At 41.5% G+C, this 23447-nt stretch overlaps 1 protein-coding gene across 11 annotated transcripts in view; it reads right to left on the minus strand.

Moving 5' to 3' along the window:
* Positions 1 to 555: 555 nt before the first annotated feature.
* PICALM (phosphatidylinositol binding clathrin assembly protein) overlaps positions 556 to 23447 on the minus strand; it is a 74661-nt gene continuing 51769 nt past the window's right edge. Inside the window, exons 14-23 of one of the 11 annotated variants that reach the window (XM_087756032.1) lie at positions 21626 to 21706; positions 18886 to 18993; positions 17836 to 17967; positions 17716 to 17746; positions 16795 to 16894; positions 15225 to 15248; positions 12570 to 12629; positions 10298 to 10402; positions 3011 to 3113; positions 1918 to 2044 (exon numbers count right to left, since the gene is read on the minus strand). In XM_087756032.1, the coding sequence (XP_087612158.1) occupies positions 3021 to 3113; positions 10298 to 10402; positions 12570 to 12629; positions 15225 to 15248; positions 16795 to 16894; positions 17716 to 17746; positions 17836 to 17967; positions 18886 to 18993; positions 21626 to 21706 (734 nt within the window). In that variant the 3' untranslated portion in view covers positions 1918 to 2044; positions 3011 to 3020. The other 10 variants (XM_087756022.1, XR_015704456.1, XM_087756025.1 and 7 more) reach the window with 10 other exon arrangements.

A 23447-nucleotide genomic window follows, 5' to 3' on the forward strand; every position in this document is an offset into this window, starting at 1 on the left:
CCCCGCTGAAAGCCTCAGCGGTAGGAAGGTGAGGATTTAAGTAAACTGTATCTGCAGCTCCCCAGATCTGGGCATGTACATCCTATGCTCTGTAACAGCTTCAGGCTTTTTTAATTTGTGCCTTTAGAAACACATTTTAAATCTACTGCTCCGTACTGAGCATTTTATGATGCGCATCCTTCGGGCCAAGCCTCGGGTAGTTGAGAAGAGGGAACTTCCATCGGCATCACAGTTCCCTGTGACGAAAACGAGCGCTGCTGCAGAGGGCGGCCTGAGCAAGCCGCTCAAAGCTCCGCCAGCGTCACCTGCCACTGGAAGGTTAGGGGAGATACCTACAGAATTATTTTGGCGTATTTATACTTCTTGCTCGGTTATAAACAGTACAAGTTTATTGCCATGGATATTTGGAAAAACTAGATTGTGAAACACCATGTTAAGTAAGGAACCCAGCTCTTAATGAGGCAACTCGTTACAGCGGAACCGGGACGATGTTGTACAGATCCCGCCATGCACAGATTCGTGGCCCTGCAGTTCCTGCAATACAATATGCACGTATGAAATACATTTGGTATTTTATTAAGTAAACAAAGCAATTCTCAGTGCACATTTTAAGCAGCAAAAAGAAAAGAAGCACCTCAGACTTCCATACCGTAACAAAAGTTCTGTGGAAGCTGCATTTTATTTGAAAATCCACCCATTTTTGCTAACGTACATTTTAATATTTTAAACAAAAATAGAATCTGCAGAGACAATGCAGCAAGTATGCTTAATTCATGTACAGAATTGCTTTCCTATCGCTGACTATCCTTCCGAAGGCCCCACTCCACCCAAAAGTTTTGGTGTATTTACACAAAGCACCGATCAACAGTGCTACTGGAATTCTCCGTTAACCAACTGCCCACTCGGCGTACGTAAGGAAGCTGCTTCCCCTGTTTGACTTTTAAAAGGTACGTGATCATAAACACGGCACTAGCCAAATGAAAAGGCTTTCCCCCCCCAACACACACCACCAATATTTATTTTTTTCTTTTTTTTTTTCTTTTTTTTTTTTTTACAGAAAAGAAGGAAAGTCTTCGAGTGAAAGCAATTCCTCACATTCATTTTGGAAAGGCCTTATAATGTCAAATGTAAAAATAATGACATGCCAAGCACAAAGCAATAGAGTTCCTTCCCGACGCACTAATGCTGAATTAAAAGTGTAGTGCTTCTTCTAGTCAGTTAACTGTTCCCTTGCAAAATCCTAGGCACAGAATTGACTATAAGGATTAATGCATTTTACAGCTCTTCCCTAATTCCCATATATACTGAGAATTCATTAGATTCAGACCTTTAAAATATTTAGTGCTCTGTATGTCAGCTGAAAAGCATTCTGAATCAGATTCATTCTTTGTGGATAAAAATCAGACATACTGTATACATCCATACTCATTTTCATAAGGAGGTTTTTTGATACAATATTAATGTTAAATTGATAATCATAAATAAATACAAACAATAATACATAAGGAATGTCTACTGCAAACTGAATATATAATTTTTTAAAAAAAGTTAATTTCCATTACTGCTGTGCCTACATTGGTGAGGACTGAAGAAAAGGTAACTGCAGAATTAGGAGTTAGGATCCGACCCTCCCCTGCCCGGAGTCCTGTTTCGAGTTACGGTAAAGGACACATCTCCATTCCAGACGGCGCCTCCAAACACCAATCTCAAATTCCAGAATAAAGGCTTCTCTTCGTACGTTACTGCTTACGGATATTATTAGAAGCTGAAAATATTGACGTGTTAGTCACCAGGACGAAAAAAAAAAAAATCGATCTTAGTCTTCATTCATGGCAATTCTTGGCTTTGTATCGTATATTGATGTTTTCTTATGGAGTTATCCCAGGTTCCTTCATTGGTCTTCATCATTTCACTGCATCATTTAATGGAAGAGGAGAGTTTGAGCGACTGAAGTTCATTTTTTCCTGGAAGTGGGGGTTTACTGGTGAGCACATCTTGGAAACGTTCCTTTCTCTTCCGTCTAACACAGTTACATAAACTGAATCTGGAAAGATTAAAAACCCCCATGTTAACATCCAACAGAAGGAGGACTTCACTATAAACACGTTTTCTTCAAACCATTCCATTCTCCAAACGCCCAAGCTACCCCGAGATCAGAAGTTTTGAACAGAAACAAAAATTTTACAAAATCAGGGCCAGAAAACAACCAAAAGATGAGGATGTTCTTCCAACCGCGCCAGCCTTTGGAACATCCCTTTGCATTAAGCTGGTTTGTCCAACAAGGCAAAAAAACCCCTCCTTATCCAGGCAATATTGTCACCAGCGGCAGCGTAACACAGATCAACATCGTTACGAGGAGAACTCAGGGTCACTTTTCACACCGAACCAGAGGGAGCGCGCACAGAAAAGCGGATGCTGCGTGCGATAAAGCCTGCTCCCTCTTTACACCATGTATTCTTCCATTTTTTCATCTTTTCACTCATTTTAGTATTTAATACCCACCTGCCCCCGACTGATAAAAAAAAGAACAGAACTCCTCCACTGCACATCTGTACCAAAATTTAACCCTCGCACGCACGAAACCGCGTCTCTCCTGCATGAAGCGAACTCTGTGGCCAAGCGATCCGGGGAAGCGCGCGAGCAGCAGGCAGCGTCTGCTGCTAACCGCCGACCCTAAACGTTTCCCTGATGGACCGGTGAATGCCAGGCAGCGCCGGCGCCTTCTCCCCAGCTGCAGCAAAGTACCCTGGGTGCTGGCTCCTGCAGTTCGGAAAGGAACTATCAAACTTTATTTCCAACAGACCGAAGCAAAATGACTCCATCGGGCCTCGAAACCGCTGCGGTTAAGTATACCCAGTTTCCAAGTCACTTCCACAATGCTTCCAACTCAACATGACTTGTTTTATTTTCTTCAGAAACAGTTCTAGTCACATCAATAAAACTTGAATTAGAACTTTAATTTTGTTTTATATCACAAAAACCAGCATCTCCCCAGAATAACGGACAATACCTAAGTTGTTCTACAAGAAATCCTGGAGAGAGAGCTCTGCAAAGGGATCCTTTCCTGAGGCTCTGTGAGGACTCTGACTGGAAGGGCTGGATGCTGCAGACAGCTAGTAGGAAAGACGACAGAGAAAGGGAAAGAAAAAGAAAAAAAGGTCTCAGAATGACAGAATATGAAAGCTGAACGTGTAATGAAAGGACAAGGGGAGGTTAAGAGGCAAACTTGGCAGAAACCAATTATTAAAACAAGGCGTTTGGTCATATGGAAAACAGAAAGCCTCTTCAATGGTTGGTGTAATGCAGAAACAAGCTGGACATGACCCTCCAGAAAGGAAACTTTGACTGGCACTTGCCCAATAAGCAGATAGCCTCGCACTTTCACAGCAGTTTTCTTCAAAAGACGACACAAACCATTAAGCCTGACACTCCTGTGGAACAGGTTAGCGCTCTCCCCGCTTTCCTGGCAAAGCTACGCACTGGCAGGGAGAGACGAGGCTGGGGTCTGGCCAGAGCACGGCCGCTCCAGAAGAACCAGCTCTCAGCGTCTTTTCCTCTCGCCATAGGATGCGTGGAAAAAGAAGCTGGAGAGCAGACAAGAGATAATTGTCGGTTTGGGGCCTGGAAGGAGAAGAGGGGATATATTCTGGGGGTAGGGAAAAAAAAAATAGATGAGAGTTTGTCAGCTGCTGCCATTTTAGGTGAGAACCAAAGACTGAGACCAATAGTCCGCGCTGTCTAGACTAACAAAAATCACATCCTATAGCCATGTATTTAAAGCACCACACTACAAATTCAGCCATATAAAGCACAGAATTTACAAGCAGGTAATACTGGCGTTCAGCTGCTGCTGCTGGAAGGGACCAGTAAGCTGCAGGCTGTAACTGCAGGCGTACCTGCTATTTGTTGATTTATTTTTTTTAAACGCCTTTTCCTCCTTTGTTAGTGCTTTCCCAGTTCTAACTGGTGCTTTATTCAATTCTGTTTGCCCTCCTCCCTCATAGAGCTTGCATGTTTTTGCAGTTACAAATAAAACAGCTTTCTCCATTTCAGGTTCCATCACTTTAACAGTTTACTCATAACTGAATCACTGATCGCCAGCGCATACTTGCACTTCATACCCATTGCAAAAAACATCGTACGAAGACCTGTTTCCTTTGGAAATACTGAATGCCTGCCAGCCGAGGCATGACAGGGATCATGCTTATGGGAACTGCTTGCAGAAGTGCCCAGAGTGTAAATATTGCCATTGCAAATTTGAATTTTTCACCTTAAGGTCTATCTCAGAAACACCGTGGGGCGGAGGAGTTCGTTCAGGATCAGTGCTCCCTATCTGGGTCGGAATCTTTATCTCCCTCCCGAAACCCCACTCCCGCTGGGGCACTCAGATCCAGTCCCCATAAACAGATTATGGAAGAGTCATGAGACAGAATGGGAAGTGCTTGAGAAGCAGTTTCAGGATGTCAGAAGTTCCCCTTGGTTCTTCCCTTTGGAAAGCCGTAGCTCACGCACCCCACCGCTCTCCAGGATTTGAGCCAGACTAATGATAAAGTCCGACAGAGTCCTAACTTCAGCAAGGCACGCCTGCTGCGACTTGATTTCATGAGACATTCTTCCTCTTCACGGTCAAATGGCTCGAAGTCGCACGTTACAAGTCCTGTTAAATTGAGCTGGCAAATCTCCAATTGATATCAAGACCAAAATAATGTCCCAGTTTGAAAGCAGTGTGGAAGACTGGTAGGTTTAGAGCTCTGTCATGTCTGCAACATCAGCACGTAACCAGAAACGGAGGTGACATTTCAGGAAGCCCCTTCAGGTGAAATACCGGGAAAGAACTTGACAATGCTACTTCCCAGATGCCACAGCCAAATTCAGGCAAGACAGTATCTTACAGTAAATACATATTTTAACGAGATTCCTCTAATTATTAAAAAGGAGGCCTAAAAAAAAAAACAACGTGGCAACCATAGTTAGACAGTTTCCTACACGGCATCTATCCAGAACATCACTTATAAATACACCCGGAAACCAGAACCTACCTCCGCAGTTTCTAAGGAGCAGCATTTAAAACAACAGCACCGGCCATCGGTTTCTCCAGCACTAACACGTCTAGCACTGTGGATTTCGTCTCCTTACTGCCCAGCGCCTGTGCGATCTGAAACGCAACGCACTGTGCTGGGTCAGCCCCAAAGCTCCGTCTCACCTCCAACAGCAGTCCCTTCTCGCTGCTTCCAACAGACACAAACTCCCCGGAGTCACGGTAACGCAGAAGAACCCATCCGTGAGTGAGTGTTGCGCTGATTCCCATCATGAGTTAGATACTGGTTTCTCATTAAACAAGTCTGTCAAGCTGTTTTAGCATGTATTTTAGGATTAATGTGCCTAAAGGAGCACCTGCAAAGTCTACTTTCTGGGATAGAATCTGTGCTGAACTATACAGCCTGTTCTTCCAGTTAAAAAAAACAACCAACCAAAAAAAAAAAAAACACCCAAAAAACCCAAACCCCAAACGAACCAAAACGAAAAACACAAAAGAAAACCACCCCCCCCCCAACCCAACTTACTCATTTGTACATGTACCTATTCTTCGTCATCACCAGGCTCACCATCTCCCACTGCTTTTTCTGCACAATTCAGTGACGTTAACAACTGCAGTGTTACAGTTCACACGGATGCTGCTGGCAGTCGGCAAGGGACTTGCTTTATTCTATTTGAAATCTTAAAATTTTCACTACCCAGCTGCTTCCCCTCCTAAGGCCGTGTCCTTGTGGGGGTGATCAGAGCAGAATATGTAACGCCTGAAGGCGTGCCAGTGATTTGTCAGTATTGTACCACTGTACCCCAGCCAACGGGATAACGTTCGTGGTGGTGGTGACCATTCAAGCACGGCTGTCGTGCACGGCGACACTCGGGTCTTACAAGGGGTGGTTTGTATTCTGTTAGCTGTACATCATCCAGATCCGCCTTCTCCAAACTGCTCTGCGTTTGCTGTTGTGTCGCATCTGCCATCACTCTGGCTACTCTTTAACCTTCCTTGGACCGTTGATTCAGCCCGTCCCTTCCTCATACACACGCACCAGCTAAAATTTAATCACCCGGCCCCGGCCATTCTCACTGTTCTGGGTAGCACGATGTAACGTTTTGCGGTGAGGAAAGCCTACTAGTTTATCATGATGAAAACTATGATTTTTTTTCTCCAGTGGGGAATACTGACGCTAATGCAAGGTAAGTGATTTCAAAGGAAAAAGTACACACCAGTTTCTTCTAAAACTATGAATACCTTCTGCGCCTAGGTTTTCCAAGAAGCAACTGTTCTAGTCTCATTCTCAATTGTTTCAAATTATTTTGCCCTTAAACCAAACTACCCTCGCTTTCGATAGCAACAATCAGAAATAAAGTTACATGCATGTAAACAGAACACTTGAAAAAGAGACAAAATAGGTATGTCTAGAGGTAAGAAAAGTATATTTATTACAACAAATCCTTAAAGAGCATCAGGTTAGGAACACTTGTTTGAATTATAAAGGAAGTGGACAACAGCGGGATGCCTATTTTACCACTCTGCAGACAAAGCAGCAGGAGTTCCCAGCACACTACAACTTGCAATGTAAGTTTTCGGCAGCAACTTCGTATCTGTCATTGTGCTTTTAAGTACCTTCAAGTTTCTTCACCGTAGACAGCAACCAAGATCTATCAGCAGACTAGAGGTAAGTGCTTTCCTCTGGTGCTTTAAACGTGAATATTAAAAACAACTGAATTTTTGGCAGTGGTGACACCATGGACCAAACTTGTATTAGAATGATGGCGGAGCGATCCACACGGGATGTAGGCAGTTTCAGTCGTGAGCCTTTCAGACAACCATTATTCATTCTTCAATATTTGTTTATTTACCCCAGGAACACATGTTTTTATTTCTTTATTTTCCTATTTCTATTTCTGGCACAAGAGGAGCATGAACTAAACCCAGACAGACAAATATGCTCTGGGAAGAACCTCAAGACTAGAGCGTACAGTAAATGTAGTGTAATATTGTCCTTCCCCTCCGCGGCTATACGTTAGCAAACGCCATCTCTGCTGTGCGCGGGGAAGCAGCTCTCACATGCAGCCTTTGTTTCATTTAAGCTGCTTTATTGATGTCAGACTTCTGGAAACTCAACACCTGCAAGCAACAGAGGCTGTGTGTCTCAGGGAAAAACCCTCCTGGTCACACACCAAATGCCGATTCAAAGGGTGTGTTTTCTACCAAATTAATTCTCACGGGAGCCAAACACCTTGTCGGATAAGCACAATAACTACAGCTCCACACACCTCGCTTGTGACTAATTCCTCTTTCTCCTGTTATGACAGCCAGCTGGGATTCAACCTAGACCAAGCCCTGCAATGGCAAACGAAGCAGAAGGGCTCACCTTGCTATTCAGAGCTACCGACCTGTGCATAACTGAATTAGGCAGGTAGGCAGATATTTTTTTTTTTAAAGGGACCTTTCAAAATTGATGTTTTGAGAATTGCAGAAAAAAGCTCTTATCCTTAAGAAACCTTTAACTTGTTCTCTATTTAAGAAGTGTCATAAACACATTTTTTTCCCCTTGAAATAGCATAAAACCCCATATGAAAGATACCAAATCACTTAACTGACAGCGAATGTGCAAAGCAGCTCTCAGAAGTCCAAGAGAAAGTCAATTGAAAACTGCATTTCTAGCTAAAGAAAACTAACAGCGTGCCTTTCAGATGAAGCCTTTTAAAAAAATAATTTTAAAAAATCTATTTTAGCAAAGGCAATGGACATACTGCCCACTGGCAGCACACAACATGGCCTCTCCTGTTAAAGGATCAGATTCAGACATTGGGGAAAGGTTTGAGGCTCTTTTCCTTTCCAACCTACTGCAGAACTCTTTTCCCTTCACACTGCAGTCCCAAAAACACACTGAGAAACACAGAATCGTTAAGGTTGGCAAAGACCCTTAAGATCATCAAGTCCAACCGTTAACCCAGCACTGCCAAGCCCACCACTAAACCATGTCCCTAAGCACCACATCTACCCGTCTTTTAAATACCTCCAGGGATGGGGACTCAACCACTTCCCTGGGCAGCCTGTGCCAGTGCCTGACTGCCCTTTCGGTGAAGAAGTTTTTCCTAATATCCAACCTAAACCTGCCCTGGCGCAGCTTGAGGCCATTCCCTCTCGTCCTATCACTTGTTACTTGGGAGAAGAGACTGACCCCCCCCTCACTACAACCTCCTCTCAGGCAGTTGTAGAGAGCGATAAGGTCTCCCCTCAGCCTCCTCCAGACTAAACAACCCCAGCTCCCTCAGCCGCTCCTCACAAGACTTGTGCTCCAGACCCTTCACCAGCTTCACTGCCCTTCTTTGGACACGCTCCAGCACCTCGATGTCCTTCTTGTAGTGAGGGGCCCAAAACTGAACACAGGACTCGAGGTGCGGCCTCACCAGTGCCGAGTACAGGGGCACTATCACCTCCCTGGTCCTGCTGGCCTCACTATTCCTGATACAAGCCAGGATGCCATTGGCCCTCTTGGCCACCTGAGCACACTGCTGGCTCATGTTCAGGCGGCTGTCAACCAACACCCCCAGGTCCTTTTCCGCCAGGCAGCTCTCCAGCCACTCCTCCCCCAGCCTGTAGCATTGCATGGGGTTGTTGTGACCCAAGTGCAGGACCCGGCACTGAGCCTTGTTGAATCTCATACAGTTGGCCCCGGCCCATTGATCCAGCCTGTCCAGGTCCCTCTGTAGGGCCTTCCTACCCTCCAGCAGATCAACACTTCCACCCAACTTGGTGTCATCTGCAAACTTACTGAGGGCGCACTCGATCCCCTCATCCAGATCACTGATAAAGACGTTAAACAGAACTGGCCCCAGTACTGAGCCCTGGGGAACACCACTTGTGACCGGTCACCAGACTTACACCAACATATACTGAAGTGAATTTATACATGCATGATTTTAAACAGTCACCTATAAAGACAGAGCTCTTCAGAGTAATATCAAAATACAGTCCCAATATACTACATTTTTCTAATAGAGTCATGATGTACAGCATGAACTTTGACAAAGAAACATTTGACTAGTAAGTAAAAACACACTGTTTAATACTGGAGTTCCAATCTGCCAGCTAAATTTGGCTCTACCTCTAACTACAGTTCACAAACACAAAGTCTTAATGATCTCAATATTTTCTGAAAATAGTATGAAGGTGTTCGAGGTTGTCCATCCCCTCTCCCACCTATTTTTATTTAATGTTTTTCCTACTGCAAAAAACTATCTTCAGACAGCTATTGGGTTAAAAAAAGCAAGTTCAGATAGAAACTTCCCAGTGACTGAAGTTTTTAAAACAAACAATAAAAGGTACGTATTTAACAGCAGTATTGATAGAGTCAGTTCTTCTCAATGTTCAGAGTAACCCTTCAACGCACTCTTTTATTCCAGTACATTAGGTACTGAACCTATACACAACACACCACGAGAAGCAGAAAAGCAGGCAATTTCAGGAATGCTCCATTTAACGTAACACCTTCCTTAACAGAGAAAGGCCAGATAGATTTGCATAGCTATTGAGTACCTTCACATTGCTGTAAATACTGTCTTCCGCAAAAACTTGGAGGAATACAAAGGCCTTTAGAGAATACAACGGTTAAAACTAGAGGAACTGAGAGCGGTCAGTGCTAACTACCAGGCGTTGGGTTGAAATTTCACAAAGTTTGGTACCGTGTTCTTTTCAAACCCATCTGTAACAGTCAGACTTAAAAGGCTACATACACCCTGCCTGGACCCTGCAAAATGCTGTCATAAAAGCACGCAGCTTACACTTAAAAAAAAAAAGTTTACAGCTACTGCCAGACTTGGTTACTTTATAATCAAATACTTTTAAGCGTAACAGGTCAAAGAACAGTGCCACATATACTTAGGAAAAAGCTGTAACGGCACAATCTCACAAAGCCGCACTCAGAGCTGAAGCAGCAGAGAACACAAACTTTGGGGAAGAAGCCCGTCTTCAGCAAACAGCACAGACATTAACTATTCTTGTCCTTTCACTGAAGCATTGAGGATAACCTCAGTCACCTTCCCAGAAAAACAATGCCTTAAAATGCTGCCCTCTTTGCTTCTGTAAAACAACCTTGGCGCTGCCAGCCGGGATATAAGAAGCTAGGAAGCAATCCTTACACGAACTACTGGGCTTGCGCAATACATCTGTCCAACACAAGAAAATATTAAAATACTTTTCAAGAAACTGACCCAGCTGTAATTTGTTCCGAGCACCAATGAGTTTGAATATACACACCTGTGCTCCCGGTACAGGGCCAAAAGGGTTTGGTGGTCTCATGACTGGCTGACTGTATATTAAAGTTGGCTGTGTCATTACTGGTATGCCTCCCATCTGTGATGGCTAAAAAAATCCAGACAACATCAAATCACACATAGCATTAATACACTGCAAGTATTTAAGAAGAGAAAGGAAAATGGTAAACTTTGGTCATATTCGATATACGCAATCATGCAAGATCTTTCTACAGTATTCTGCAAATAAAGGTTATTAGAAAGGAACGTTAGAGCTTTTCCAAGGAATACTCTCGGTAACGACTGAGCCCGTTTAATCTCCCGCCGTAAAGATCTGAAACACTAAAATACTTGTTTAAGCACAAGCATTTGTGCTGGTCCTCTGGCTCCCAAAACTGAGGTCTGACAGCACTTCCCTGTCTGCCTTCGAAAGCACAGGAACGGTTTTACAGATATCAATGCAGAGCTGACAGAGTTAAAGAAAAATTGGAAACTGAAAAATGTGTGTAAAATGAACATGAAGTCGTTATGCAATCCAAGTCTAAAGTGTTGCTGACACTCTGGCTGAGCCAAATTCAGAGTCTAACATATGCTAATAGGCTTAGAAGTCAGGTTTTATTTTATGTAGATGCCCATCTCTGGGCGCTGCTTTTGGCACTCCCCGCAGGCTTGGGCTGATACCCAGCAGCAGTCTGACTGAAGCAACCCCCATCCCAAGCAGCTTTTCCTTGACTAATCCTGGTGGTACTCCTATCACGCAACCAGCTGTTTGGGCAATCACATGGTGAACTCATTCAAGAAACTGACCCTGATGAAAACACCCTACAAAACAGTTAGAAGTAACTGTTGGCACAATGAAGCAGCCAGGGAATGTTAAGGTAGTAACGAAATTGCCTGTCCCAGTATGGCGTCACCAAGGAAAAGCCACTTAGAAATGGCCATGCTCAGAACTACGGTACCTGCTACTGCTTTTAGGAAAAATTAAACACAAGGGTTGTAAAATGGGTTGACATTTCAGAGGCTCCCAGCAGTAAACGTCCTGAGTGAAGTCTGAATGAGCCAGGACAGTTTTCAGGATGTGTTATAAAGCCTGCTGGTCATTCTGCAATGGCCCATCCCACCCATCTGCTCAGGGGCTGTACGCTTTCAAACAAGTAACAGCAACTCAGGATAACGGAGCCCTATCAATCCCAGTTTCCATTTCACACGGGCATTTAAACCCTGCAATGAAAGCTGCTTTATGAAAACGTGCAACATTACTTTCTATACGTTAAATATGTTACCTTCTCCAGCGGCCGAATCAAAATCACTAAGAAAATGCTTCTAGTACCGTCAGTGCAAAGTTGTGTAGATAAAGTCTGAATCAGCACTACAGGTAGTTTAACTACGATGACTTTGCACAGAACATACTAAGGAGTTCATGGATGGGTAATGGGGAACATGATACTCTCCCAAAAGACCCTCAAGAACACAGCTGGCCACTTTTGCAGTTCACCCACTGAGCATATACAAATTGTAAACCATTAATCTGATTTGATTATATGATGAAACATTTAGCTTATTTTTATTATACTAATCTGTGCGCCATTTAACAGAATAATTGTTGTAAGGAAGTTCTCTCCCCTTTTATTCACCCAGCAAAGCTGTGCTACATCAAAACCATACTAATGAAGAAGAGTTAAGGCGTATCATTCAGAAATATTTTAAAATCTGAGGTAAGAACAAAAATTTGAACCACTTTTCAGACTAAAAAGCAGCAAGGTCAGGTTTATGTCAAAAGCCTTCCGGTGCTGGTGTGTGACTAAGGTTCAATTCTCAACCGACACCACAACACCCGGCAGTGTCACAAACTTGCAGTTTTGTAGCATCGCTCATTACAGATCCCTTTTGCTGAGGTTGGGAGCATGTATTTAAGGAAGGTTTCACTTCACGAATAAAGCATTCCTGTTTTGAATATGGCTATACTCACATGATACACTTATGTCTATGATACACTTATTTCTACACCAATAAAGCCCACCAAGAATAGACACTGTATTAATTTTAAGAAGTTTATGAAAAACTAAGTGCGGTAAGAAAGGGCAGACTTAATTGCAGACAAAAACCACCGAAGTAGTTCAGAAAACCCAGACTTCATGATTTGATGAAGAATGAACCAACAGGAGCTGAAATTCAGTCTTCAGTAAAATAGTGCAGAAAAACGACTGCTACCAAACTACAAGCAAACAAATGACAGACAGCATCTGGCTTCTCTGAGGTGCAGGAGTTGCACTTACCATCCCGTAGCCCATCATTCCCGTTGGCGTCGTGGCAGGGTATGCCATTACAGGTGGTGCCTGGCGTGAGAAACAGTGGTGAACTGAGAGGAGAAGAGATCAGCTGCGTACTGATAAGACATTGCTTTCTAAGGGTCAACTGCAGCACTTGGCTTATTACGAATAGAGCAAAGAATAAATAGGATTTGCAGCCTTGTGTTAAGAGTGTTTCCAAATTATTTCAGATGGAATACAATACCTAGGCTAAAGTTTCTAGGTGATCTTGGCAAATCTATAATTATGTATTTGCTTTTAACCTGTTAGGATTCTGGCTGACTACACTAAACTGCAAGCTAGCATTCTCCCAGCATCCCGTTTAAAGACCACAGTATGAGACACAGAAGTTTGAGAGAGAAAATTCAAGAAGCAGAAGCATTTTTTTTCATCCCATGAGGTATATACTTATATTTCAAAAATCAGAAGTAACGGTGCACAAAGAGTCTTAAGAGGGAATTTTAAAGACTGAAACACCAAATTACCATTGCTTCTGCTGACATTACAGGAATTCTCTTCTCTTCAGCCAGGATGTACACGCTATGGGGATTCTCCTACCATGCTTCAATGTCAACTCTACTCTAACGTGAACATCCAACTTGCATTCCCTCTCACTCACCCACGCAGTACAGTGAATTTGAACAGGTTAAAAGTCCTCTTCGTACTTTGCAGATATGTTTATATTACCCTTAAACTAAGTTAACTTTTATGAAGTTACAGTAAGATTGCTGTCAACAGACAAAACCTGGGGTGAAGCTACGTTTTGTCAACAACTTGGCAACATATATGTAAAAAAACAGCTGATAACTCTTAGAAAGAAAAATATGTTTGTGCTGGTTTTGGCTGACAGAGTTAATTTCCTTCACAGTAGCTGGAATGGGGCTAGGTTTTGGATTTGTGCTGAGAACAGTGTTGATAACACAGGGATGGTTTCGTTACTGCTGAGCAGTGCTTACACAGAGTCAAGGCCTTTTCTGCTTCTCACCCCACCCCACCAGCGGGGAGGCTGGGGGTGCACAAGGAGCTGGGAAGGGACACAGCCGGGACAGCTGACCCCAGCTGACCCAAGGGGTATCCCACACCGTATGGCGTCATGCTCAGCATATAGAGCTGGGGGAAGAAGAAGGAAGGGGGGGACATTCAGAGGGATGGCGTTTGTCTTCCCAAGTAACCGTTACATGTGATGGAGCCCTGCTTTCCTGGGGTTGGCTGAGCACCTGCCTGCCCATGGGAAGTAGTGAATGAATTCCTTGCTTTGCTTGTGTACGGCTTTTGCTTTGCCTATTAAACTGTCTTTACCTCAACCCATGAGTTTTCTCACTTTTACCATTCTGATTCTCTTCCCCATCCCACTGGGCTGACAGTATTAAAGACAGTTCTTCATATCCTAACCATATTCTTTATTCTACAATTTCATTATCCACTTTCTAAATTAGTATTAACTCTTCCAAGAACAAAAACTGTTTTTTTTTCAGACTATAAATTGGTGCTTATAAATATTCAGATAACTTGCTGTCTATCCGCTCCACCTCCTGTTAGTCTCTCCTTTAAGAAAAAACAGTCTAATTTTTGTGCTGTTGCTGTGGGGATTACTATTCCTGACAAGACGAAGACCATATGCATTTCTTGGTACACAGAGATTATTGAAACAGAAAAGAGGGAATGACAAAATATTAATAATACTGGATTAATTAAAGCAGATAAATTATAACATCACAAATAGGACGTCAGCAAAGCTGCTTCTGAAATCAATTCTAAGGTATCAGCTGCCTTTTCATAGATAGTAGCCAGTGTCACTGGCATTGCAATTGCCATCAGAACAGATTTCCCCAATCAAGAATTATCCAGATCGTGTACTACCCATCTATGTCACACGGCTGGCAAAGCTATCCTGAAAATTACTTTTGTTTGTTTTGCTTGTGTATCCACACCTACACACACACAAACATGCTGACTAAATTTATTTTTGAGCGCTCAAGTATGGACCTACCACCCTTTCATTACAGAGTTACCCTGCAATAAAAACAGAATACAGGGAAAGACCAATATCGCTGTTGACATAAAGAAAAAAATCCTTTGAAATGAAAGACTGCATTGCTCAGACAGCAAGCACAGGTTATTGCTTGCCCTTTGTAAACTGTCAGCATGGATTTTCTTTTTTTTTTTATATGAGCATTAATGACATATTGGTCTCTCCCCACTAAAAAAAAAAAAATTTTAAAAAAATCAAGATCTACCATAAACGTGGATAAAGTGCCAAGTATAACAGAAGCCCATGAGGTTTCATGCAGTTATTCAAACACAAACAATTTTATCTTCATTCAAAATTCACCAAGTGCATTGAAGGCAGCACAGACACACACCCCAGCTCTCTGGCAGCAAATGGTACAGTTTGAAGCAAGGAAAAATAATCTTGGTATTTCCCATGCCATCATTCGAGTCAAGAGCCTGCAGACCACCTATGAAGTTCGTGTATGCTAGGAAAAGCTCAATTTTTGGCACACCAAAGATTTTAAAATGAGAAATGTGTAAATAGCAAGAAGGTTATGAGATTCTGCAACAGCAGTGGTTAATATCAGCATGCCAGTCGATTGCAAAAAGGCTGTGGGTTGTTTCACTTACGTATTGTGGAAAATGCATGCCATTCTGTATTTCCCAGGGAGAACAATTACATAATGCAATAACACTGGATTAGAAGCAAATACTTACACAACAGAATATACACAGATAGCATTTTAGTTCACAAATACATTAAATGTTTACCCCAACACATTCTTGTAATTCAAGTCATTTACTGAGACAACATACACCCGTGATACTGTCATCGTTATTAGGTTTGTAATTGTTTTGCATAGTCCATTTATTTGGTATATGCCTTTTTTCCAAAGATGAGGAAGCCTTATTTTCAAAAGCATATCTATTTAGCAAGCAGCAGCAACTCCACAATAAATAGACCAGCAGAGGAAAACAAACTCTTCCCCCCCCCCTCCCCCAATTATTTCAGTTTCAAGATTTTTACATTAACAGAACAGTTTCACAGGAAGAGAAGTGTCTCAACAGTGTCTCTCAATAATAAAAGCTGTTAAATGTAATGACTTATCACAAGAAGATGTATATACAAGACATGAGTTATTAAACAGATTCAAGCACACAAGTAAACTCAAACCACCAGTCATTAAAGCAGGTGAGGAGTTACAGTTTCTTCAATACCCACACCCCCTCCGGTAAGGTCCACAAGCACTTCTCCCTACACAAACGTAGTGAGCTGATAAGGGACACCCAGCAGGGAAGAGGTGGTGGATCCAGGGAGACAAGCTCTCTTTTTCCAAATCCACAACGTTGCGTTATTCCACTACGGATTCAGCCTCCCCCAGTCAGTTACAGAGTCAGGTGCCATAAATCCTCAGGGGCAGCTTGTTACCTGTTCCGTTCATGTACAGTTCCCCAGGTCACTGGTGAAAGGGTGAGTAGGATTCACATGCAAAAATGTTCTCTTAGCATTGTGAAAACTACTCACAAATGCTTAACCTCCTTTTTTTTTTTTTCTTGACGTGTAATTAAGAGCCCTCGCCCTACACACTACCCCAAAATCCTTGCCAATACTACCTGCTACAAACAGACACCATGAAGTTGATCACCAAAACTGACATGCATTAAAAACGATTGCACGCATCGGGGCAGGAAAGCAGTAGTTACATACATTAAGAAAGCTATAGCCCACATCACTGCACAGACGCCTCTACAAGTATCAAGAGGATTAATCTCTCTGCCCGGTCTCACCCCCAGCGCAGGCTGAGCTGTAGTGTATACATACTCGATGGATCACTGCACCTGAAGAACATACTTTTCACACCGCTGCTTTTCTAGACTGCAAAGTGCCCCCCTCCACTGGAATTCACAGTTTTACGTCAGTTGAGTGAAACAGGAAGGCTGCTATCTTGCCATGAGAGAGGCTGGTCAGACACTACTGACATTTATGCTAACCCTGCACATGTCACATCATGACCTGTTTACCAGAACCGCACAGCTAAGAAACAAATCCAAGCAGTACACATCTCAAACTGACCACTTCTTCAATTTTCCGCTACCCTTTTACAGCAACTACAGATCACTTTCAAATTTCTCTTTTATATATCAGCCTGCATAGCTAAGTTGCAGGGAACTCACTATTTTAAAACGAGTATTTGCTTACCAACGTCGGAGCATTCCACGCAGTTGTAGGTGCAATCTTGGGTTGCCAGTTGGAACCACCTGTTAGTTTCTTTTCACCTGGCTGAGTCCAGTTTACATCACTTCAAATAAAGTTTTTAAAGAATTGTTAGAAAACACTGGATTTTCTTACAAAACTCCCTCAGGTAAACACCATTTCCTCTTGGAAATGTGGCTGCTTTTGTTAGTCAAGAAACTCATTTAGCAAAGGAGCTGATGAAGGTCTCCTCACAGCTTGTTTTGGCTAGGAAACGTAAGGTAAGATGTTCAACATGAGCCACCTCAGCTTTAGCTAATCTCAGTCAAGTTCCCCAGCACAGGTAAGTTAGCATACCTGATTTTTCTTGGTTCAAGATAGTTGATAGGAGCCACTGCATCCTAGATTTCTGAATGATTTCAGAGTTGGCACAGATGGTCCTGATAAGCCTGGGATTTGCTAATCACATTCTCTACTTAGCAGATGTTCACTATTCTAGAATATGCCTTGCTTCAAAATTCACTTGTCTAAAGGTCAACCACAAGTTGCAGGCTGTAGTTTCACAATCTTTAATACAGCTCTGCACACCCTCAGATCACACAAAGCATTTATAAGGTGCACTAAGATTACCTACAACTACAAAGAAACATTTTGACAAACTCATTTCTTAAATACATACAAAGCCCGAAAGGACTCGGAGACAGGAGGACACCTTGCCCGCTGTTATCACTGTCACTACTACTCAGTCTACAGTCGCCTTCCAACAGCTCTCAACAATTCATTATAGCTTGTATGAGAAAAAGTACAATCCCAAATGTGCCCTGAAAGTTACCATTATGTTGTTACACACAGGTTTGAACCTGTACTTTCATAAAAATTTACTATCGAGAAAACCAAGATGCTCAACTTTTGATGAAGCATACTCACTTTTTAGTAGTTCCATTTCCAATGCCCAGATCTATCACAAAGTAGAAAGAGATACTATTGAAATTCTATTCATTTGGAAGAATTAGATAAGTATTTATATGTTAGTGGTTCAATACTTACTGCCTACAAGATTGGCTAAAGATGAATCCAGATCATCTGACACTAATTTGTTAGGTGGTACTTTGGCAACTGGAAGACTCTGGTTTTGAGAGGCCACTGTTGGTTTCAGAAGACCACCTAGTTCATCAAAGCCTTGGAATGATAAACATAAGTGATTTGAATCACAGGCTTCCCATGAATGTCGTGACATTCAATTAAATAGACAGCAAGTTCAACACAATGGCTAAAAAACAAAATTTAACCTAATGATGCTACACTATACAAGAAGGATAAAGCTTATTATGCCTCTTGATTAAGGCGCTATTTACTACAGAAAGGAGATTTCACTTTATTAGTTTAACCTAGGTGACATCAATTTTACATGGAATGAATTCACAATGACTGCAAAGCAATCAAAATGTAAAACAAAATAAAGAATAAATATCTAAAGTATTTCAATCTTATAAAACGCATACGTATTTGCTTTTAGTGGATCACTGGTTTGCCCCAAAAGAATCATTGCAATGGCAAGAGTGCGATGTCAAAAGACCAGAAAGTATTTACTTTCCAGATGCTCAAAAGAACCAAAAGAGTACTGTGACTACAATCCAAATTAACTGTGTGTGTTTTGATAATTTATCATTTTCTGAATAATCTTAACATTGAAAGAGTAGCATATAGGCAGAGGAGTGCCAAAAATGTGTTGCACAGATATGTAAAATTAAGATGCAACTTTACCTCTTCCGACCACACTCTACAAACAGACTTAATTTCAGTTGACACTATGTGAAAGTGAAGCCTGTTCACTGTGTGAAGTTTTAATATTTAAGTGAAGGAAATCAATGTAAACATTTCAGCACGGTGCACATAGACATAGTGTGTAAGTAAAAATTATGTGATTAATAAAGAAAAACTGGACGACGAATGCTGCTATTGACCTTTTGAAGTCAGCTTTCTTTTCTTCAGCTGGAAGACTGTCACCGCAGTGTGAGTAAATACAGACTAAGAGATTTATACCTCAAGAACAAAAAAGTTAAAGGACATACGTCATCTATTTAATAAGTGTCTTACCACCAGAATCTAGGACAACATTAGCAGATTTGTTTCCAAACACAGACTCAAAGTCAACATTAAGGCCAGCTGATGGCTGTGGTTGAGCAACAGGAGATGGAGTGAACCCTGCGGGGAAAAAGAAAGTTGAATGTTTTTATACAACATTTCCCATGAATCCACCTTCTTTATGCAAGACAAGCCAAATGAATATGGAGATTATTTAAGTACCACAGAAAGACTAGGAATACCTCAAAGGTACAGATTACACCCTGACACCGAGAAGCACGTAAGAGAAAGAGCTAGAAGCAGTTTATTTGAAATTTATTTGGAGTTACTCCTCCAAAAAAAGGTTTTGTCTCAAAAACTGGACAGACAGGCCATAAAAAAAAACCACTCCTCCCCCCAGTTGCTAAATCTCTGGACTCACTATTCACATTTTCCTCATTCTTTTACCAAATACTTACAATAAAATTATTGAGGAAATAATCACCATGCTTCTCTAGGAAAAGAAGCTGGCTGGGTACAGAATCTGTTTCAAGATTAGCTGCCTAACGATTATGCCCTCCATGTTTTATATCAGTTGAGCAGTTCTCTTAGATACAACTGGAGTAAGATCCAAACCATCCCAAGGTGCCTGACTAGCAATGCCTTTGATTAGATACTCTTAATACTAATAATTTTTATAGCGCTTACTTAGTTATTTTTGGACACACATTTTGCAGGCAACCATGTTTTGCAGGTAAGTTTCTATGCCAAGATACAGAGAGTTAAGGCCAAGTTTCAACTCCTAGTTCTGTCTGAACTTACTCCGTTTGTCTCCTTTTATGCAGCTCTAAAGCAGTGTTCTCCAAATACACTATTTTTTTCAATACTGGGAAAATTTATTGCAGTACAACGCATTGCCTATGATGTTCAGCAGTATTAAGTTGATAGTTCAGTAATAGGGAAGTGAATACTGTTTTGCTTCTAGAATTGCATTTTTTAATGTTATATACAATCACGCACATAAGCGTGCATGTACATCATCTTGATATTGAGGCAATTACAGAAGTAATTATTACTTTATATGAAAAGCACCAAAAAATGCAACGCCACCTTGAAAACTAGCTCTTCTGGTTTCTAACAAATTTTGATCGTACGGAGAAATAAAAGGATCACAAACGCTTCAGCAGTAAAACATTGCAGTGAGCTGAAATAACAGATGAAGAATACTTCTCAGATTTCATTTAGCTTGCTGTGACAGCACCTCATTTCAATCTTACAGTTTTCCTGAAATAAGTCACATTTCACCTAAAAAATTAATAACTATAGGATGCTATCCTTGAACACAAACTTCACATAAAAAACCAAATTTGGATTACCTGTTCCTTTCTATTTGTTTAACGGAACACAAACTCATAACTCAAAAGCATCCATCATTAAGAATTTAAACAATATACTTTTCATTAAAAACAGATCAAAGAAAACAGCATACAGCAAAACATGGGAAGCAGTAATGTGGGAAAAGATAGGGAGTAAATAATCAACAAAACAAAATGAGTATCTTTATGACAAGTATACTGTCACGTTGTTACAAGCCATTTCAGAGACTCTGAGCTGCAGATAGGAATTCCTTTGATGGGATGTCCTGCAACTCTTAAAACCGTGCCTGTACCAATAGAAAACTTCACTTGCAATGGCTCACATTTTTCTTTAGAAAATGGCCTCAACTGAAACAAGCTGAGTTTCCTGCTCTCACATTTTAGGAAGTTTCAAGCTTTATGAAGCTAATGAGATGAGACGAGCCGTAAGATAAAACAATACATAGGGCTTCTTTGAATCAGGCTCTGAAAAAGATCAAACCCTACTCCTGGTATCAACCGCCAGCCCAGGGCATTTTGTCCATGATGGATGTTTTGAAAGGTGCAAAGGGCGGTATTTTTAATGGAGTTCCTTCGAGGGAATAAACCAACAAGACTTGACAGAAACTAATCATCCTGCTTTTTGGATACGGAACAAAGGGAACAGAGTCATACATAGTATTTAACCTTCCGTTAAATGGCTCTAGCTAATTTCTATTCAAAGACACTAAACCAAAATGCGACTTTATGGTGCTTTTAAGAACTAATTCTTCCACAAGCCATTTATTGAAGGTATTCCTAAACCTTGCATAGCGACAATGTTAGCGCTCTCTGTTCAATGTGGTTTAGATAGATCATCATCCATCACAGTCCACAGCCTATCTAGCAACTGTCAGGATGGTATTCCAGAGCCAGCATCGGTAGTGGGTCACTATACAGACATTACAGAGCTGCAGACGTGATTAGCCAGTAACTTATTGCTGCGGATACCTCCTTCTCATGTTCTGTTGAAACGCTTTGTACTAGTTTAGTGCACTGTTTAAGAGTAATACATCAACAAAAATGCCATAAGCAGCAAGAACATCCCAATCCCTTTATCTTAAAAGCAATGAGGTAGAGCAAGATGAGAAGATACTTATAACATGCAAGTCTCTTGTGTGGTATGTAGCAGCATGGAAACTACAACAGATCCTGAAATGGGGAGATACTCATTTCATGTTTAGACTAAAGAAGCCTCAGTTTAGCACAAACTGAAAAAATATATACCATTTGTGACAACACTCCTAGCACAAGCACACGAATGGAAGTTGGAGCCACCATAATAATGCACTTCTGTAGCCAATAAATACCTACTAGCTCTAGGCACACAACACATTCAAGGTTCCGTGTTTGTGGTAAGGCTGTATCCCATTACCTACCTCCAAATAGACCAGCTACAGAAGAAGGCTCATTGCGGAAATGAGAAGCATTAGGGTAAGCTTGAGGACCACAAAAAGAATCTGATAAGGCGTATCACACAAGAGAGAAAGCCAGGAAAGGAGAAGAGGAAGAGTTACAGAAAGAGAACCAAGATATACCGTTTATCTGCTATTCAAAAATTTAATTTCAGGTCAGTCTATAAACCCACACATACTCTAACAACATAGAATCAATGGAACGAAATCAATACATATCAGACGTACAGTAAGAAACAAGTTTACGTTATCTATAACACAAAAGGGGAAAGCATGGTTTCAAAGTTACAGCTATATTAAGATAAATACTTTTTTTTTTTCTCCCCACGCAAATGCCGTGTTTTACACCCTTGGAAGAAATGAGTGTAAAAGCTTCACGGCATTTTTCTTATACCTGAAGTATAAGGATACAGCCCAATAGTGGATTCATATTTGGTTGCCACAAAGGGATTTAGTTCAGTAAATGGATTGTAATGATCTAAAGAATCAGAAAGAATTATTTTAAATCCACATTCACATTATCGTAGCACCTTGTTTATGCTACAGCTAAAACTGCATTTACATTTCACGTATCAATCTGTCAGGAGGTCACGCTTTCGTTCTAGATAGATCTCTAGAGAATGAGACACTGGAAGGGAATGCAATGTATCAACGCCATCCCGCTCCAGCCACTTCAGGGCTGTCATGCGATGACTACTACACAAACCAGCGAGTGTCACAAAAAGCCGCCAGGCTCCTTGTTCACAGCCCTGCACTGCCGCAGCTTTTTGTATGACTGCAGAACAAATTATAGAGAGGAAACCGATCTGATTGAATAACCCCCCTACTAAAGAAAGCTGTATTTCAAATGATCGTTCTACATTCACGTGAACCATACAAATTTTATTGGAAGCGTGGGAAAGACCGATTAGAAGCATCGACCAGATTATTACGCAGTAGTACCAGCTTAAAGTATTTGTATACTACTGCCTCAGCCAACTAATCCTCCCTGGAAATGGTAGAGAGAAGTTCACAGCAAGAGTTCTTGTTCTTGATCTTGCTCGCTTTCTCTTTCCACTAACCAAAGACAAGCTAGGAAGCTAGTTAGCTAAGGTCACAAAGTGTAAGTGGTACGAGTATCTCTAAAGAGATCCCTTTGTTTTATCTCTGTTAACGAGTATTGGAGATATCAAAGATCTCTTTGTTATCAGAGTCTGGATTCTTCTGTGATTAATTCTAGTGGGGTTCAACCTGCAAAAAGCAAGCCAGTGGTGCAGCCTTTAAATCTAGCTTTGCTTAAGAACAGAACCGACATGTAATTAATTGATTTTTAGTCTATGAAAGCTAACTTAATTCTTCATACTGAAAAGTAATCAAATTACTAAGTAGCTGCACCGACAGAAATGTTAAAAGGATTTTCTAGTGACAGCCATGCTGAATCACCTCCAAAGCAAGATTTCAACAGTTTTAAAAAGGTAAGTCATTAGCGTATTGCCGCCTAGGTACACAGTTTGAGTAGACCGTGCACCAGGACGTGTGTGGCTTTATCAGTTTTGTCCCCCCCGCCCGTGACTGGGGGAAAAACATCCACTACCAAAAAAGCTAGATTAAGCTCCTGTGTTTCAAAAGAACATTTCAACCGGAGGAACAAAGTAGTAGCATTTTCTTTCCATTCTCAGGCATATGTAGTATTTTACCTTAAAATTCCTAAGCATAAGAGCCTGTGTAAAACCACACCCAAACAACTGCTTTAACTAAGTTCCTTTACGTCAGGTAGAATATCATCTAGGTGGCCAAGCAAGGATTT

The sequence above is a fragment of the Nipponia nippon genome, unplaced genomic scaffold, assembly GCF_047370975.1.
Source record: "Nipponia nippon isolate SJK-2023a ecotype South Korea unplaced genomic scaffold, ASM4737097v1 scaffold_2, whole genome shotgun sequence".
Taxonomy (NCBI): Eukaryota; Metazoa; Chordata; class Aves; order Pelecaniformes; family Threskiornithidae; genus Nipponia; species Nipponia nippon.